This window comes from Pteropus vampyrus, unplaced genomic scaffold (genome assembly GCF_000151845.1).
Source record: "Pteropus vampyrus isolate Shadow unplaced genomic scaffold, Pvam_2.0 Scaffold358, whole genome shotgun sequence".
In the NCBI taxonomy this organism is placed as follows: domain Eukaryota; kingdom Metazoa; phylum Chordata; class Mammalia; order Chiroptera; family Pteropodidae; genus Pteropus; species Pteropus vampyrus.
Window position 1 is genome coordinate 83,068 of NW_011889139.1, and position 16,791 is coordinate 99,858.

Sequence of the window (16,791 nt, forward strand, 5' to 3'; positions counted from 1 at the left end):
GGTCAATCTGGACAGTGTGAGCACCCCTGTTGTGAGGAGTGTGTCCAAGGCAGGGCAGGTCCAGGCTGTCAGTCCACCCCAGCCATACCCCTGCATCACCTCTCCACGACCTCTGGACCTGGCCTGACCCCAGGAGCTCTGCGTTGATCCTCCACTCCCCCATCTGTCTTCCTTCAGGGAACCTTCTGTCAGCTTTTCCTTCCCAAGCGCATGCCGTGATGTCTGCAGGTTAGAGCTCCGCGTGAAGTTAGAGGCAGGCCTGAGTGCATGTTAGTGCACGTGAGCGTATGCACACACACACATTCACATGTATGCGTCTGAAATGTCTCTAAAAACTTGACTGGATGATCTGCTGACAACTCCACCAGCTTCACCTTCCTCCTCCCAGCCAGAATGCTTCCTGAAGCTCTCCTAGCACCCCAGGGAAACTGAGTCCCAGAGAGGTCAAGCAACTTCCTTTAGGTTCCAGAGTAAGTAAGGGGGAGAACAGAGATTAGTGCTGGGGCCTCAGGGGCCCCCACCCCCCAACTCCACCATAGAGGAGGCCTTAGGTCCCCAGAGGACAGAATGATTCACAGAGGTGACGGGAGTGCTATGTGTCACGATGACATTAATACTAAAATTGTAGTACCCCAAAATCATCTTGTCTGGCCTCCCTTTCTGAAAGCTAGCTGTTTTCTTAATACGATTGCTTCCTCTTCCAGAAACTCAGTCTCCTTATCTGCAAGGTTGCTGGGAGGGGCCAACAACAGCCCAGGCCAGACCTTTCCCCCTCAGTGGCTATCCCAGCTCCTCTTTGGTGCCTCAGTGAGGAGGCATTTGCCAGCCCACAGCCTCCCAGTCAGTGCTGGGCAGCTAGTTCAGAGAATTCCATTCATTCAGCCAAAACCTACTGAGGGTGAGGGGTGCATGCAGACACGTTTCTCCAACCCTTCCTCCATGCCTCTCTGAGTCCGTTGTCCATCTGGTGGCCCCTGCCCCCACTGTGCCTTCAAGCAGTCCAGATGGCCAGACGTGAGGGTAGGAAAATAAAAGGGTCAAAGGGGACTAAGTGCCACTTAGCAGCCTCTGGGGTCTCCAGGGGGTGGTAAGAGAGGCAGAGCAGTGGTTCTGACTTCCGCGTCCCTACCCTGTCCACCCTGGTCTGGAGAGTGAGCACTTACAGCTCACTGACTGCAGCTGCCATTCTCCACCCGCAGTGGGACAAGTGTGGTGGCCCCTCCCTATCTCAGCCCTGGACATCCCACCATGTCTAGCAGTGTCGTCTGCCTGTCCCCGTTGGTCTTTTAGCTACTCTAAATATCCCTTCGAGTGGGCTGATGTCACCACCTCAATTTTAGAGGTGAAAACTGAGGCTCAAAATGCAAGCGACTTGTCCGGTCAGTGTGGCAGGGAGAAGCCTCAAACTTGACTCCCAAAGCCTCTGTCAGTTTGCCTGCTTCCTGCTGCTTCCAAAGCAGCACATCTTAGGGCCAGTCTTGCCCCAGGTGTCAGAGGGGCCTTCTCAGAGACTCCAGGGGTAACTATGGAGCAGGGATTCCAAGCATCAGCCAAGAAGTTTCTCCCGTCTCTCCAAACATCTTCCTATCCTCATCTAGGACTCAGCTGCCCATCTCCACCCCACCATCAGCAGCAGCATACCTTGCAGGGCTACAGAGCATCTAGTGGGGAAGGGTGACTTGGAAACAGAGTTCTCCTGGGAATGGAGGGAGCAATCTGGTGGTAAAAGCATGGGCTGCCCAGAGAACCAGGGACTAGTGGTTTTCCCGGCTGGTCCTAGGGGCTTCTCAGGAGGAGCCAGCCCTAAGGAGATGTACTGAGAGCAGATGCCACTTCTCTTAGAACAACTGACCCCAGGGCCTTTGCTATGCCCTAAGCCAATCACCTCATTGTTAAATGAGAAAATTTGACCACAGATTTTAAAAATAAGATGTAGACACCAGAGCCTCAAGGGCAGAGCATTTTTTAGCTCACTCCATTTATGAGAAATTGAGTATGAACGTTTGTGGAACTGTCAAGGTTTAGTTGATGGTGGTAAAATGAAAAATGTGCAGAAACTTCAAGTACCCACCACAGAGCCGATTAGGAGAATCTCACTTAGTGTAGATCAACCATGATTTGCTGAAGGCTCGTTCTGTGCAAAGCGTTGCAGGTAGCTAACTCCCGTGCAATTCAGTATGAGAGGTCCCTCAGAGAGGATAAAGCTCTGAGGAAAGTTCCAGAAGTTGAGGTCACATCTTGGAGGGCTTCGTGGAGGAGGTGATGTTCAAGATGTGGATGTGTGCGGATAGGCAGAGGGCATACGCATGAGCCAAGGAGGGGGAGATTAGGTGGCATCCGAGAGTGCTAAAGCCAGAAGTTGTCCAGTTACAATGGCAGCAGAAGGCTTGGGAAGAAGATTCCCAAGGAAAGGGGAGCCTGGAGCCCTGTTCTAGAGGGCCCTGAGTGCCACGCTCGGGTGCAAGGTGAGTTTGGATTTTATTTTATAAGCAGGAGAGATACTTTACCAATACTTACACACACATTTGCATTTTGTTGTGCAATTTATAGAGCACTTTCTTATTTGATTCTGAAAAACAACACCAATGACAACACAACATCCTATCAGATAAGCATTATTATTATTACCCTGATTTCAAAGGGGAGGAATATGACTCAGGGGTTCATGAGAAGATCCAGACCAGGTTCTCAAACTTTGAAGCTTCACATTATGGTCTTTCCTATTCTGTGAGTGTCTAATGGGTGTTGAGTTGGGAGTGAGGGGCCAACAAGGTTCAATTTGTGTCCAGGAGCAACAAATCATTCTGGCTGCTATGTGTGGGAGGGGATGCCAGGGAGAGGGTGAGCTGGGGAGAGAGAAGGCTCAGTTAGGTGGTGGTATGTAGTCATAGCAACAGGAGTAAGGCCGAAACTGGGGCAAGGGCCTGGGGATGGAGGACAGAGGCACTCTGGGACGTACCAGTGAGTCAAGAGGTAGAATCGCTAGAATATGGCAAGATCCTGTGAGGATGGCGGAAGGGGACAGAGAGGAGGACGAAGTCAAACCCAAGGCCTACATTTGGGCTTGAGTAACTGAGGATCAAATTCCTGTCTATATAGTGTATGGGGTATATAGAGGGAGTAAGCGGGGGGGGGGGCGGGGATATGGGGTCCCTGCCCCATCTGAAGTAGCTGGAACAGTAAAGGGCTTGGGCTCTAGAGTCAGGTGGGTTCAAATCCTATTGCTGGTCCTTTTGCCTTATCACTTGGGTAAGTTACTTAAGTGTCTTATACCTATATCTGTACAACATAAGGCTAGGCTCTCAAAAAAGAGAAATTATTATTAGAAAACTGGTTGACTCAATGGAGATAATAATCATATTTGGCTCAAAGGATCGATCTGAGGATCAAATAAACTAATGCTTGTCGAGCGCCGAGCGCGGTGATGAGGGTGAGTTATCACTTCCTCAGCACTCCACTCCACTCCCAGCCATTATGCACTTGACTTGTGTAAGTCCTCACAACCGCACCTTAAGGCAGAAAGAATTCTTCCGTTCATTTTACAGATGAGGATGCAGGGGGCACAAAACCTCTTTAAAGCTTCACAATGTTTTGCACTAGAATTAACTTTACCCCTACGTTGCTGATAAGGAAATGAAGCAGTGGTGACAGGAAATTAATGCACTTGCAAAAGCGGGGCCAGGCTTAGAGCCCGGGCAGCCTGGCCCAGGGCCACCCCGGGACACAGAGCCGGGCTGGGCATTGCTCAGTGTAGAGTTGATGGCCCTATGTGAGAGTGGGAGGCTGGGGTGCCCTGGGGTCCGAGCACAGCATCTCCTGACCACTCTGAGGTCTTTCTTTTGTCTGTCCCCAGCCTCCGGCCGCTCCCACCCAGCCAGCCCCAGCCCACCAGGGCCACAGGCCAGCCTGGTGCTGCCAATCAGCTACCGCCTGTCACACACTCGGCTGGCCTTCTTCCTGCGGGAGGCGCGGCCCCCACCACCTGCGGTCACCAACAGCTCCCTGCAGCACTCCGAGCCCTTCGTGGTGTTCCAGACCAAGGAGCTGCCTGTCCTCAACGTCTCCCTGGGGCCCTTCAGCACCAGCCAGGTGGTGGCCCGGGAGCTCCTGCAGCCGTCCAGCACTCTGGACATCCCTGAACGCCTGACAGTCAACTGGAAGGTGCGGGCCTTCATCGTCCGTGCCCGTGTGCCCGCCTCACAGCCAGTGGCCCAGGTGCTATTCTACGTGGCCGGCCGGGATTGGGACGACTTTGGTGTCACCGAACGGCTGCCCTGTGTCCGCCTGCACGCCTTCCGAGATGCCCGGGAGGTCAAGAGCTCCTGCCGCCTCAGCGGGGGCCTGGCCACCTGTCTTGTGCAGGCCGAGCTGCCCCTGGCCTGGTTCGGGCCCCCTGCCCCTGCTGCACCGCCCACCGCCCGGCACAAGTCTCCAGATGGGCTGGAACCCGAGGCAGCGGGGGAGAGCCAGCAGGCTGAGCTGTACTACACTCTCCACACCCCTGATGCATCCGGGGGCTGTGGGGGCACACGGCGGGGGGCTGGGGCTGGAGTGGGGGCCCGGGCTGAGAGCCCTACCCAGCACCCCCTGCTGCGCATAGGGAGCATCAGCCTGTTCCGCCCACCCCCCAGGAGGACCCTGCAGGAGCACAGGCTGGACAGCAATCTGATGATCCGCCTGCCAGATCGGCCCCTCAAGCCTGGGGAAGTGCTCAGCATCCTCCTCTACCTGGCCCCGAACTCCTCTTCTCCCTCCAGTCCCAGTGTGGAGCATTTCACACTCAGGTAGGGGGTTATGGGTCAGAGTCTGGCTTCCCTTCCAAGGTCAAATGCATATCTGACCCCTCGTAGGGGCTCACCCAGCCTGCCTATCCAGCATCCAATCCCAGCTCTTTATCTATCACTCGACTGACCTCAGAAGACACATCTCACTGATTTGAGCCTCAGGATTCTCATACATCTCATGGCAACAGAAATCTGCCCCTACCTCTGCATCTCACAGAAATGACGTCCTAGTAAAGGAGAAATATCAGTTTTCACAAGCATGGATGTCCAGGAGGATAAGGTTGGGGGCTGGAATGGCCCTTAGACATTAGCTGATGCAACCCTCCCATTTTACACATGAGACTGAGGCCGAAGAGAAATGGAGATCAGAGAGCAGCTCCTTGCTGGAAGCCAAATGATGAGCAGGAGTGTGTGCCTGTGTTGGAACATTTATCCAGTCCTAGAGTTAAGAAAAAAGCTTTCAGGACTCCTAGCTCTTTCTATACCCTGAGAAGTATACAGTTCACAAATTCAGAAATACCTTAAATTGTATCACATCCCCATAAAATATAATGATGTCTCACAGTAGGAATCCATGGTTTGAGCTATATTGGGTGGTTCATAAGAGAGGCCCCACCAAAATGCCCTTTCCCACCCCAAACACTATGCAATGGGAACTGAAACATCACCGTTAGCCTCCAACTTCTTTGAGTTAAGTATTGCCTTCTGTCCTGGGTGTACTACGTTCAAGTTCAAATATTCCTGGAAAGGATCATACCTGATTAAATGATTGATACCTGAATGTGACTATGAGTTAAATCAGTAGTCAGAGATCTCAGGCTACATTAATAGGAATAGAGCATGTAAAATTAGGGAGGTGATAATCATTCTGCTTTCGTCAGTGGTAATTAGAGCACAGCTGAAGTGTTGTATTTAGTATAGGACACTACACCTTATATGTTCAGAGTGTCCGGAGGAGGGTAACTAGGATACGAGTGACTTAAAATTATGGCAAAAAAAAGCAACAATCGGAGGAAATGGAACTTGTAGGCCTGGAGTAAAGAAGACGCAGAGAAACCTGCTCGCCTTCCTAGCTTTCTGAAGAACTGCTATAATTAAGATGGAGGAGAGTTGTTCTTTCTTGCCCCATTAGCCCAGTAGAACCTGTGGCTATTATATTCCAGTTAGATACAGAGAAGAGGTTCTAGTCCTTAGGGGTTTTCTGAAAATGGAATGGGATGGGTGCAGGAGCAGTGAGTCCTTTGTTACTAGGTATGCAAGTAGAGGTTAGGTAAAGACTCGGCAGAGATGTAGCAGAAGTGGTTATAGCTTCCATTGAGGGTCAGAGGTTGTAGCTACTTGATACCAGAGCTACTTGATACTCAAAGCTTGAGAACGATTAGTCTCAAGCTTTGAGTTTAGGGCCCAGGGGAACTTACTTACCTGCTGCCCCTACTCTCAGCCCCAGCCTAGGGGTGGTGCAGGTGGGCAGTCATTGGGCCCCAGGCTGATGTTCTTTTGTTCTTCCTACCCCTTTGTCCCAGAGTGAAGGCCAAGAAGGGTGTGACCCTTCTAGGCACCAAGTCACGGAGTGGCCAGTGGCACGTGACCTCGGAGCTGCTGACTGGAGCAAAGCACTCAACAGCCACCGTGGATGTGGCCTGGGCCCAGGGCACACCCCTGCCCCCATGGTGAGCCGAGGTGGTGCTTCTGTCCACCTTTTTGCAGGACAGGCACTTGGTTTGGTGGGGAAATTCTTGGTAGAGGAGGCCAGGCTTGCAGAAGGGCTGGGGCTTAGTCTGCGGGGACTTTTGAGTCCGGGCGGGTGGCTGGAGAAGGCTCAGAGGGCCTCGGCAGGCAGGCTGCCGAGAAGGACCGGGGTCTCCATAGGGGTTTCAGAGCTCGTGAGCTGCTCCCAGCTCTTCCTCCCCAGCTCTGCCTTTTTTCCTCCACCTGGCAGGGAGGGCCAGGGGCCCCTGGAGATTCTGCAGCTGGACTTTGAGATGGAGAACTTCACCAGCCAGTCAGTCAAGCGGAGGATCATGTGGCACATTGACTACCGCGGCCATGGTGCTCTGCCTGACCTAGAACGGGCAGTCACCGAGCTGACGGTCATCCAGCGGGATATGCAAGCCATCCTGCCCCTGGCCATGGTGAGCAGGCCGGGCGACTGGACCTGTGAATGCATGTAGCTATCATGGGCATGTATGTGACAGGGATATGCATGGCTAAGTGTGCATATAGGTCGATGCACTTGTGTGTTTGAACGAGTGCCTGGGTATGTGGCTGCCTCCTGAACCCGTGTGCCCATGTAAGTGTGTGTGTGTGTGCGCGCGCGCGTGTGTGTGTACTCACAAGAGGCAGGCTGTTGCCTGGTGCTCGAGTAGCACAGCAGATGCTGAGGGGGGCAGGTGGGAGAAGTCATCCATGAAGGCACCACTCAAGGGAAGTTTCCTGGAGGAAGTGGCCATGCAGTTAAACCTTGAAGGTCACATGGGAGGAAGGGCTCATACAATCAGAGGAGATGAGGAGGGTGCTCTAGGCAGGGGCTCATACAGACAAAGGTGTGACAATGGGAATGTGAGTAGTTTGTTCAAAGAAGCAATGGATTTAGGAAAAATGCATTAGGGTAGTAAGGCTGGAATAATCACCTGGGACCAGCCCAGGGACACCTTGAATGGCCAGGCAAATGTGTTGGACTTTACTCTGTGAGTCCTGAGGAGCATGGAAGATGTTGAGAGAAGATGGGAGGGGATTGAGGAAGGGTTATTTTCTGGCAGCAGAGTGACCTAGACCATGAAAGCTACTGCAGAAGTCCAAGCGAGCAGACTTCTGGGAAGTTTCACGAAGCTGGGTGGATGTACCGCCCTGCACATGTGCGCAGGCATCCCCATGGGAAGGACGTACATCTGAGGAGTGGGGTCAGTAAAGAGCCAGGGCCTTGATGGGTGCATCCTGGGACAGCAAGCACCCAAGCTTGGCAGAGCCCCACATTCCTCCCTTCCCAACAGGATACAGAGATCATCAACACGGCCATCCTGACAGGCCGGACGGTGGCCATCCCTGTCAAAGTCCTCGCCATCGAAGTGACCGGCATCATCCTAGATGTCTCTGCCCTGGTGGAATGTGAATCTGACAATGAGGACATCATCAAGGTGAGCTTTCTGGAGGTGGGGCCCCTGAGAAGAAGGCCTCAGATCTTCATGGAGGAGTGGAACCCCAAGCCAGAGGAGAATTCACATTCCAGGCAGGTCCCTTCGGTAGGCAGGAAGACAGGAAATGGGGGACCAGAGCAGGGAGGAGCCATGGGTATCCCGTATCCCTCCTGTGTGGGGTGAGGGAAAGCCCTGGGTACTGCTCCACCAGTCCTGGAGGGCTACCTGTAGGAATGAGGACGAGACTGTTTGGCAGGCCGAGGGGAGAAGGCAGCATTGACAACTCGAACTCAATCCAATCTGGCAAGTCGTTATTGAACCCCCTGCTGTGCAACAGGACTGGGTAAGGCAATGGAGGGCAGGGGGTAGACTCCTCAGAAACACGCCCAGAACCCAAATGGAGATCCAGCAGAGGGAGGAAGCTTCCAGGAGCATGTGAGGCCATGAGTGAAGGTTGTATAAGGAAGGACCCACTCTGACCACACACGCCCCACTTCCTCCAACTCCCGAAGGCCCCTGAACTCCTCCTGAGAGACCCACTCTGGGCCCAGTGGCCTCCACGGCCCAGCAAACAGGTATTAATCTGACTCAAATGACCCAGTTTGCCACCTCCCCACAGGAAGGCCTCCTAGATTTGCCCCTGCCCTGGCTTTGGATAGTGGTCAGAAGCAGTGGAGCAGGCAGTAACACAGGAGCGTGTCCAGCCCCAGAACCTTAGGGTGGGTGTGCAGTTTGCCATGCCAGCCTCCAGCAGGTGCCCAAATCAATGATTAGACACCAGAATCTGTTCTCGTGACTCCTTCAGCTTGAAGGCGAGTGGGAGGAGGGGGAGGTGGGCGTCCTCCCTCTGGCTCACTGGGGCTAACCCGAAGCACATGCTCTCTCTCTCTCCATGCTCTGCCCTGGATCTTTCCAGGTGTCTGCAGAGCCTGAGGCTTACCTCATCCTTTCCTTCATTCAAGAAGAAGGGCCTCCAAGTAAGCCAGAGCAGATGACTCTGTCCCACACCCCCATCACCTCCTAGGGATGCAAGCCCTGCCCAGGACCAAGGCCATCCACTGCTGGCAGGCTAGAACAGGAAGAAATGGGCCTGTTCCCAAGAGCCCAGCACCTTCCTCTGCCAACCAGACCTCCCCCCTCCTCAGCCTCAGAGGGACCAGAACAAAGTCGTGATAGCTTAGATACCAAAGGGAATGAGTGAAGATTCTAAATGGAATTTGTTTCCGTTCTCAGTGAAATACACTCAGGTTCTTTTTGGAGTTTGCCAATATTGTAAATGGAATTCGCCGGCCTTCAGATGGAACGCTTTGCCTTCTGAAGTGGGAAATGGACATTTCTGGCAGTGCTGCTGTCCCACTCCCACCCACCCCTCCGAGATGATTAAGAGAGCTAGCAGGAGTCTGGGACAGTCCAGGGGCTCATCTCCACGATGAGCCACAGCCCCAGCACCCTCCCCGCCCCCCACCAGAGCCTTAAGGGTGTCATCAGCCCATAGGCTGCATCTAAACCAGACAACGTGCACCCACAGGCAGGCACCAGCAGGAACACCTAAATATACTGCACACGATGTTCACTCCAGGGTGTGCCAGGTGTATATGTGGGCACGTTTGATGCGAACACCCATCTGCATCTGCCCTGAAGTACTGGCAGCGACACTTCTGTGAGTGGGCACAGTTTTCCACCCAGATGTGTTCAGTGGGCATTCGCCCCATCCAGGGAACCTCTAAGGTGCAAGTTGGTATCCAAGTGGGCATGCATCTGCAAAAGCTGCAGCCATTGGTGGCAACCATCAACCTGTCTGTGCTTGGGGTTTTCTTGTCTGGATTTTTCCTCTCCCTTTCCCTCACCTCAACCCCTGGCTAGAACAGCTCCCTTGCCTGAAATTAACCAGTGCCCATTTTCCTGGGGCATTTGGGTCAGAGGGGCCCAGAAGAAGCTGTGAGTCTGCCCCTCACCCCCGACTCTTCCACCTGACCTCCTCCCTGCCCAGTTGAGCACAGGTATCCTACTCAAGACAGGCTCCTCCTCTGTACTGTGGAGGACTGTACCTGCCAGACACCTGCTCCAGAGCCCAGGCAGTCATGGGGGATAGGGTTGCCAGTCCTGAAGATCCTCAGCCTTAAGGCTCCTCTGAGTATGGTCTGCCAGTCAGAAGCAGCCCCTTGTAAAAACATTTGGATGTTGGCTCTTTGCCAGGGAGCAAACACCTCCTACAGTAGCCCCTAAGAGATGATCTCTGGAAAAACAGAATGGAGGCGGGGATACCCGAAGCCTATTTAATTCCTTAAATAAGGTGCCTTCTTTCCACACACACACACATCCCCCCCGCCCCTCCCTTTCAGCCTCATGTGACTGGCACTTTCTCTCTCCAACAGCCTTCTGGCCCTGCTTGTCAGACTGCAGTCCCCTGCACTGCCCTACAGGGAGACCTGTAGGGCAAGACATGCCAACCAACCTCCCTCCCCCTCCCCAGGTATCCAGCAGCTGTGACTACGTCTTTGTTAGCGGAAAGGAGTCTCGCGGGTCCATGAATGCCAGGGTCACCTTTCGCTACGACGTCCTCACTGCCCCCCTGGAAATGACAGTCTGGGTCCCCAAGCTGCCCCTGCACATCGAGCTCTCGGACACTCGCCTCAGCCAAGTGAAGGGCTGGAGGGTACCTATCCTCCCCGACCGGAGGTACAGCCCCTCCACACACAGCAGATAGTCGGGACACTCGCGGGTGGCCCAGCCCTGGCACACAGTCTGATCTGCATATGTGTATAAGGCCCTAGATGTACATAGTCTGCAGGTCGGTTATGCAATCAACAAACTTGTACTGAGCAGCTAATGTGTGCCAGGCATGAGATGTGGGGTGAATGCAGCCAGTGCCTGACCCAGCCAAGCAAGCTCTGGGTCCATCAGGGAAGCCATCATGTATATGCCACAGAGCATGGTGGAGGCGGGAAGCCCTATGAGCAGGGAATTGAGGGGCACAAAGGAGAGAGAACCACCTCTTCCTCCAGGAGAAAGTAAGGCAGGCTTCCTAGAAGAAGTGATTCTTGAGCTAAGTCTTAAGGAATGAGTGGAAGGGAGTTGGCTGGGGAGCAGGGTGAAACCAGTCAAGCAACAGACAAAATGGAGTAGACACAGCAACACAGGAGCACACACACCTGTACACACATGACCCAGCCTGGCACCTTCGTGAGCGCATCAGCCAGTGAGTGACTCATACTGGGCCCCCTCTCTGGGAGGCAGGTTCGCACACCTGAGTGCTGTTCTGTGAGTCATGTACATGTAAACTCAGTGCACCCCACTCACCCACTCATCACTGCTCGAGAGAAAAGCCAGCAGGGAAGAGGGAGAGGGGTGGGACTGGGGAGAGAAGCAGGCGGCCAATGAGAGCTGGGCTCAGTTCAATTCTGCAAAGATTTGGAAACGCAAGGCAGTGTAGACCAGAGTCTCTCAAACTTTAATGGGCACGCAACTCGCCTACATATTCTGTCAAAATGCAGATTCTGCATTTCAGACCAGCTCCCGGGTGATGCTCATGCTGCTTTGAGTACTGAGAACATAGTGAACTCGGTAGACAGCCAGCCTAGGTTTGACTCTGGACTCTGCTATTTGCTATCTGGGTAACCTCGGGCTGTTTACATAACCTCTCCGTGCCTCATTTTCCTCATCTGTAAAATGGGCACCTTAACACCTCACAAGATTAAATTAGTTAACACAGGTGAAAGAACCCTCTGTGTGAATGAATATTCTGGTGGTTCAGTCCTTCTAAGCACTAGCAAAGCAGTAGCCACACCCTTCACTCTCTCTCCAGAGCAAGCTCTCCTGACGGTGACTCTCTTTGTTTTCGCATTTCTTAAATAAGGTGGCTTCTCTCCACACACACCCCCGCCCCTCCCCTTCAGCCTCATGTGACTGGCACTTTCTCTCTCCAACAGCCTTCTGGCCCTGCTTGTCAGACTGTGTGAATCATCTAGATAGGCTGAAAATTCCCCAAATCATCATATCCTGGTTCCCTTTTGCTCATCAGTTCTTCCCTCAATTTCTCTCTCTCCTCTCGCATCTTACTAGAAGCAGCAACAGAAACTCAGACTGCCCTTTTGACACTGCTGGGAAATCTCAGCTAAATACCCAGGTTGACCACTTACAAGTTCTGCTGGCCACACAGCGCAGGACACAATGCAGCCCAGCTTTCCGGCACTCTGTAACAGGGATCGCCTTTGCTCCAGCTCAGAGCTGAGAACAGAGCCAGGCGCACACTTAGTGCTGAAAAAGAGGCAGCACTTGTTAGGATTTGATGCCAGCTTTTTGCGGGCGTGGGCGAAGCCAAGCAGAGGCAGACAGGGGCCCTGGAGGGTCAGGAAGGCGCCTTTCTAGGAGAGAAAAGCCTGGGACTCCTGACTCCACACTTCTCAGGCACAGAAGGAATGAGCCAGGGAAAAGGCTTGCCATTTTCACAGCCTCCACTTGTGGGAGCTGGGGAGCCCCAGGGGCTGGCAGGGCTGGTGGGGAGGGGCTTATGCAGGTCGTTGCCAGGGTAAGAAGCCCTGACTCCATGCCCCCCACCCCAGGTCTGCCCGGGAGAGCGAGGACGAGGAGGAGGAGGAGGAGGAGCGGCGGCAGAGTACCAGCCGCGGCTGCACCCTGCAGTACCAGCATGCCACTCTGCAGGTCTTCACCCAGTTCCACACGACGTCATCCGAGGGCACCGACCAGGTGGTCACCATGCTGGGCCCGGACTGGCTGGTGGAGGTCACCGACCTGGTCAGCGACTTCATGCGGGTGGGTGACCCCCGAGTGGCACGTATGGTAGACAGCAGCACGCTGGCAGGCCTGGAGCCAGGCACCACTCCCTTCAAGGTAGGCACAACAGGCAGTGCCAGCAGCCTTGTTTATCTGCGGTGGGAGGATGCAGACAGGATTTTCAGGGCCTCAGCCTCTGGGAGTGACACTGGCCGGGCTCCAAAACACACTTTCTTTTCCACCTGCCCCTCTGCCTAAAATTCCACCACCGAAGGTCAAGGTCCTTTAGCTTCACCGTTGGATCTCCCTTCAAGCCTTACCAGCCTTACCAACCTTGCATTGGTCAATGTGGTCCCTGAGAGCAAGTGCGGATGAGGAAGGGGAGCAGGTGAGAGGGCTCGGGCAGCCTAGGGGCCAGGAAAGGGAGTTCGGGGTGGAGGAACTCAACTCTGACCTTCCTCCTGGACAACTGGGTGCCTGGGTAGAAATCTTTCACAGAGGAGACAGTGATCAGTGACCTGGGCTTAAATCTGCCTTCAGACATATTCGTTTATAGAACAATTGATCCAACATTTTAAAATTGGGACGTTTCTAATTTTTTAGAAATCTAGATTTCTGGTTTTACAACATATGAACCTGACAACACGGGGCCTGCCTTCCCACCTAGCGATAAGCTGCTAGAGTCAGTACTGGTGCCCCCTTGACACCATTTCCCATTTGCCACAGTCCTCAGCACTCCCTTTTGTCTCCCTAACATTGACGTTGGAATATCAATTGCTATTTATCACTGTGCAGAGCTGTTGTTTTCCTTAAAATCTGCCCCTCTCTCATCCGTGCTCCTGCCTGGCTCCTGTGAGCCCTGACCCTCGCTTGGCCCCTAGACCCTGGTTCCCAGTTGCAGACCTAAAACAGAGCCTTCCAGCCTGCCGCACCCAGTGGGCCTCTCTTCCGGCAGCACTGGGATTCCTCCCTGGTTGGTGATCCTGGGAGTGCTGTTTTCCTGGCCCTCACCCACCCCTACCCCACCCTGCCTCAGGTGGTGTCACCGCTGACGGAGTCTGTGCTCGGGGAGACGCTGCTGACGGTGACGGAGGAGAAGGTTAGCATCACGCAGCTGCAGGCCCAGGTGGTAGCCAGCCTTGCCCTTTCCTTACGGCCCAGCCCCGGGAGCAGCCACACCATCCTGGCCACCACGGCTGCCCAGCAGACCCTCAGCTTCCTCAAACAGGTAATTGGATGCCCAGCCTGCCAGCCTGGGGGATTGGGGTGTGGAAGGAGGACTTGCAGGCTCTAGTTTGCCCTTGTGCCATGAGTCCCCCAAATTAGGGCTTTAAGTAATGGAAGATCTATCTAGCCTCTGTGCCCTGCACACCTGCCCCACCCCACACCCCTCTGCACAGGGAGTCTAACCAAGGTCTGGCTTCCTGCACCTGCCACCCTGAGAGCTTCTTGCTGAGGGTTCCCCCTCATAGATTCTCAGAGGGCCCATCACCTCTGCCTCTACCCCGAGGAATTACTCTCACCCATCTCTAGAGCCCCAATTACAGCCTCCCACAGACACACTGGGACACTAGCTACAGTCAAAAGTAGAAAGATGACAGGCAGGAGCACAGGGAGTGAGAAGGTGGACATTGAGCACTAAACCAGGAGTCAGGAGCCAAAAGTCTTCCGCCTCTAAATCGCTCTGTGACTCAGGTCAATCCTTTCTCTCTGGGCCCTGCTTCCTCATCTGCAGAGGGCAATTCTTAGAAGGCCTTAGCAGACAGAGAAGACTGGGCATGTATTCTCAATCTCCAAGCGTCTGATTGGGATGATCCCAACGTCAGGCATGGAGATGTAGGGTTACTCCTGCAGCAAAAAGGACCTGAGTTAGACCCAAGACAGAACTTACTTTAGCTCATCGAGGGGACAAGGGTGAAATGGGCAAGGGAATTCTCGAGGCAGTAGGAGACTACAGTGTGCCCTGTACCCTCCTCACAACCTCCAGGGGAGGACTCCTGCTCAAACAATAGTTCTTGAGCACCTGCCACCAGCCAGGCACAGTTTCGGCACTGGGAATATAGCAGGGAGCCAGAATGCCTTGGTCCCTGCCCTCACAGAGCTCAGTAGCCAGCAGGAAAGCCAGATGAATCTAGCTCTCTGACTCTCATCCCCTCCTCCTCCTCCTCCAGGAAGCCCTCCTGAGTCTCTGGCTCTCCTACAGTGATGGTACCACAGCCCCACTCTCCCTCTACAGTCCTCGGGACTATGGGCTGCTAGTGAGCAGTCTGGATGAGCGGGTGGCAACTGTGACCCAGGACCGGGCCTTCCCGCTGGTGATGGCCGAGGCAGAGGGGGCAGGAGAGCTGATCCGTGCTGAGCTCACCATCTCTGAGAGCTGCCAGAAAACCAAACGCAAGAGTGTTCTGGCTACGACCCCTGTGGGCCTGCGGGTACACTTTGGGCGGGAGGAGGAGGACCCCACCTATGACTACCCGGGCCCAAGCCAGCCGGGGCCCGGTGGGGGCGAGGACAAGGCGCGAGGAGCTGGCCCACCAGGCACAGCCGTGCCCCCACCCAAGGCCCCAGGCCCAGGCACTGCCAGCCCAGCCATGCTGCCTACAGAAGATTTCCTGCCACTGCCCACGGGCTTCCTGCAGATGCCCCGGGGGCTGACAGACCTGGAGATTGGCATGTACGCACTGCTGGGCGTCTTCTGCCTCGCTATTCTTGTCTTCCTCATCAACTGCATCGTCTTTGTGCTGCGTTATCGGCACAAGCGCATCCCGCCAGAGGGCCAGACCAGCATGGACCACTCTCACCATTGGGTGTTCCTGGGCAACGGGCAGCCTCTGCGGGTGCAGGGGGAGCTGTCTCCGCCTGCTGGCAACCCACTGGAGACCGTGCCCGCCTGCTGCCACGGCGACCACCACAGCAGCGGCAGCTCGCAGACCAGTGTCCAGAGCCAGGTACATGGGCGGGGTGATGGCTCCTCTGGCGGCTCAGCCCGGGACCAGGCTGAGGATCCAGCCAGCTCGCCCACCTCCAAGCGCAAGCGGGTCAAGTTTACCACCTTCACCACGCTGCCCACGGAGGAGCTGGCCTACGACTCGGTGCCCGCCGGTGAAGAAGACGAGGAGGACGAAGAGGACCTGGGTTGGGGCTGCCGGGATGTGGCAGGCACCACACGGCCCGCTGCACCCCCAGACCTGCACAATTACATGCGCAGAATCAAAGAGATTGCATAGAGGTGTCATCGCCTGACAGGGGGCCCTGTGGGGGACACAGCCAAGACCCCTCTTCACACTGATGCGGGCAGCTGACGTGGATTTTATACGCCCTGCTCCTGCCGCTTTGCTCTGTGCAGGTGGCCACCTCCCTCATCTGGTCCTCCCTGCCACCTCACACTGTTACCTTCTTCTGCCCCGTCAGATGGAGGGCTCCTTCCTCGGGAGTTTGCTAGAAGGAAGTGATCTCAACCCTTATTCTACCTTTTCCAAACCTCCTCCCATCTTAGATAAACCTGCTGCCCCAAGAGTGAGGCACAGAGGCCGATCTTGAGGCCAGGTGGGCCCACACTACGACCCGCCCCTGCCCCCCTCGTCCCCTGTGTTCCCCCTGTGCAGGGAAGGGGGCCTCTTGTGTCACAAGCTGCACAAAAACTTTTCTCAAACCACTATTCAGGGATTTCTGTTCTGCAAGGTGAGGAGGCGGTGGCTGCCTGCCTTGCCAAGGATCTTGCTGTGGACAAAACATTTGGGAGGTAGGGGGACACTTGTAGCATCTTCTGGCTTTCAGATGCCATCCCCCAGTCCCTTCACAGGATCTGGGAGCTGACTCCAGAGGGATCTGGGGCCAAGGAAGGCACCTTCCTGAGAGCTCAGGACTTCTTCCTCTGCCCCTAAGGGCTCTGGGCAGGAACATAAAGGGGAGGAATCCTCCATCCACCCCAGACAAGCCACGGCCCAGAGCACCATGATCCAGGTGGGCCCAGGGAGGCCTGCATGCCTCCTGCCCACCCCACAGCAAGGTCAACACTACGCCTTAGCCGCCCCTCCTGCTCTGCTGACTACTCCTTTTCTCTCTGCAAGGGCAGACACCCATTCTCCCAGGAAACAGAATCTGGTGGGAGGGAAGAGAGGGCACCAGGGAATGCTGTG

At 54.8% G+C, this 16,791-nt stretch overlaps 1 protein-coding gene across 1 annotated transcript in view; it reads left to right on the plus strand.

Annotated features, from left to right (window-relative positions):
* TMEM132E (transmembrane protein 132E) overlaps positions 1–15,879 on the plus strand; it is a 54,013-nt gene extending 38,134 nt beyond the window's left edge. The window contains exons 2-9 of the mRNA XM_011379436.1: positions 3,854–4,784; positions 6,308–6,454; positions 6,724–6,916; positions 7,775–7,918; positions 10,392–10,597; positions 12,481–12,769; positions 13,689–13,880; positions 14,824–15,879. Coding sequence (XP_011377738.1) covers positions 3,854–4,784; positions 6,308–6,454; positions 6,724–6,916; positions 7,775–7,918; positions 10,392–10,597; positions 12,481–12,769; positions 13,689–13,880; positions 14,824–15,879 — 3,158 coding nt within the window. The remainder of the gene's footprint in view (positions 1–3,853; positions 4,785–6,307; positions 6,455–6,723; positions 6,917–7,774; positions 7,919–10,391; positions 10,598–12,480; positions 12,770–13,688; positions 13,881–14,823) is intronic.
* The last annotated feature ends 912 nt before the right edge of the window (positions 15,880–16,791 follow it).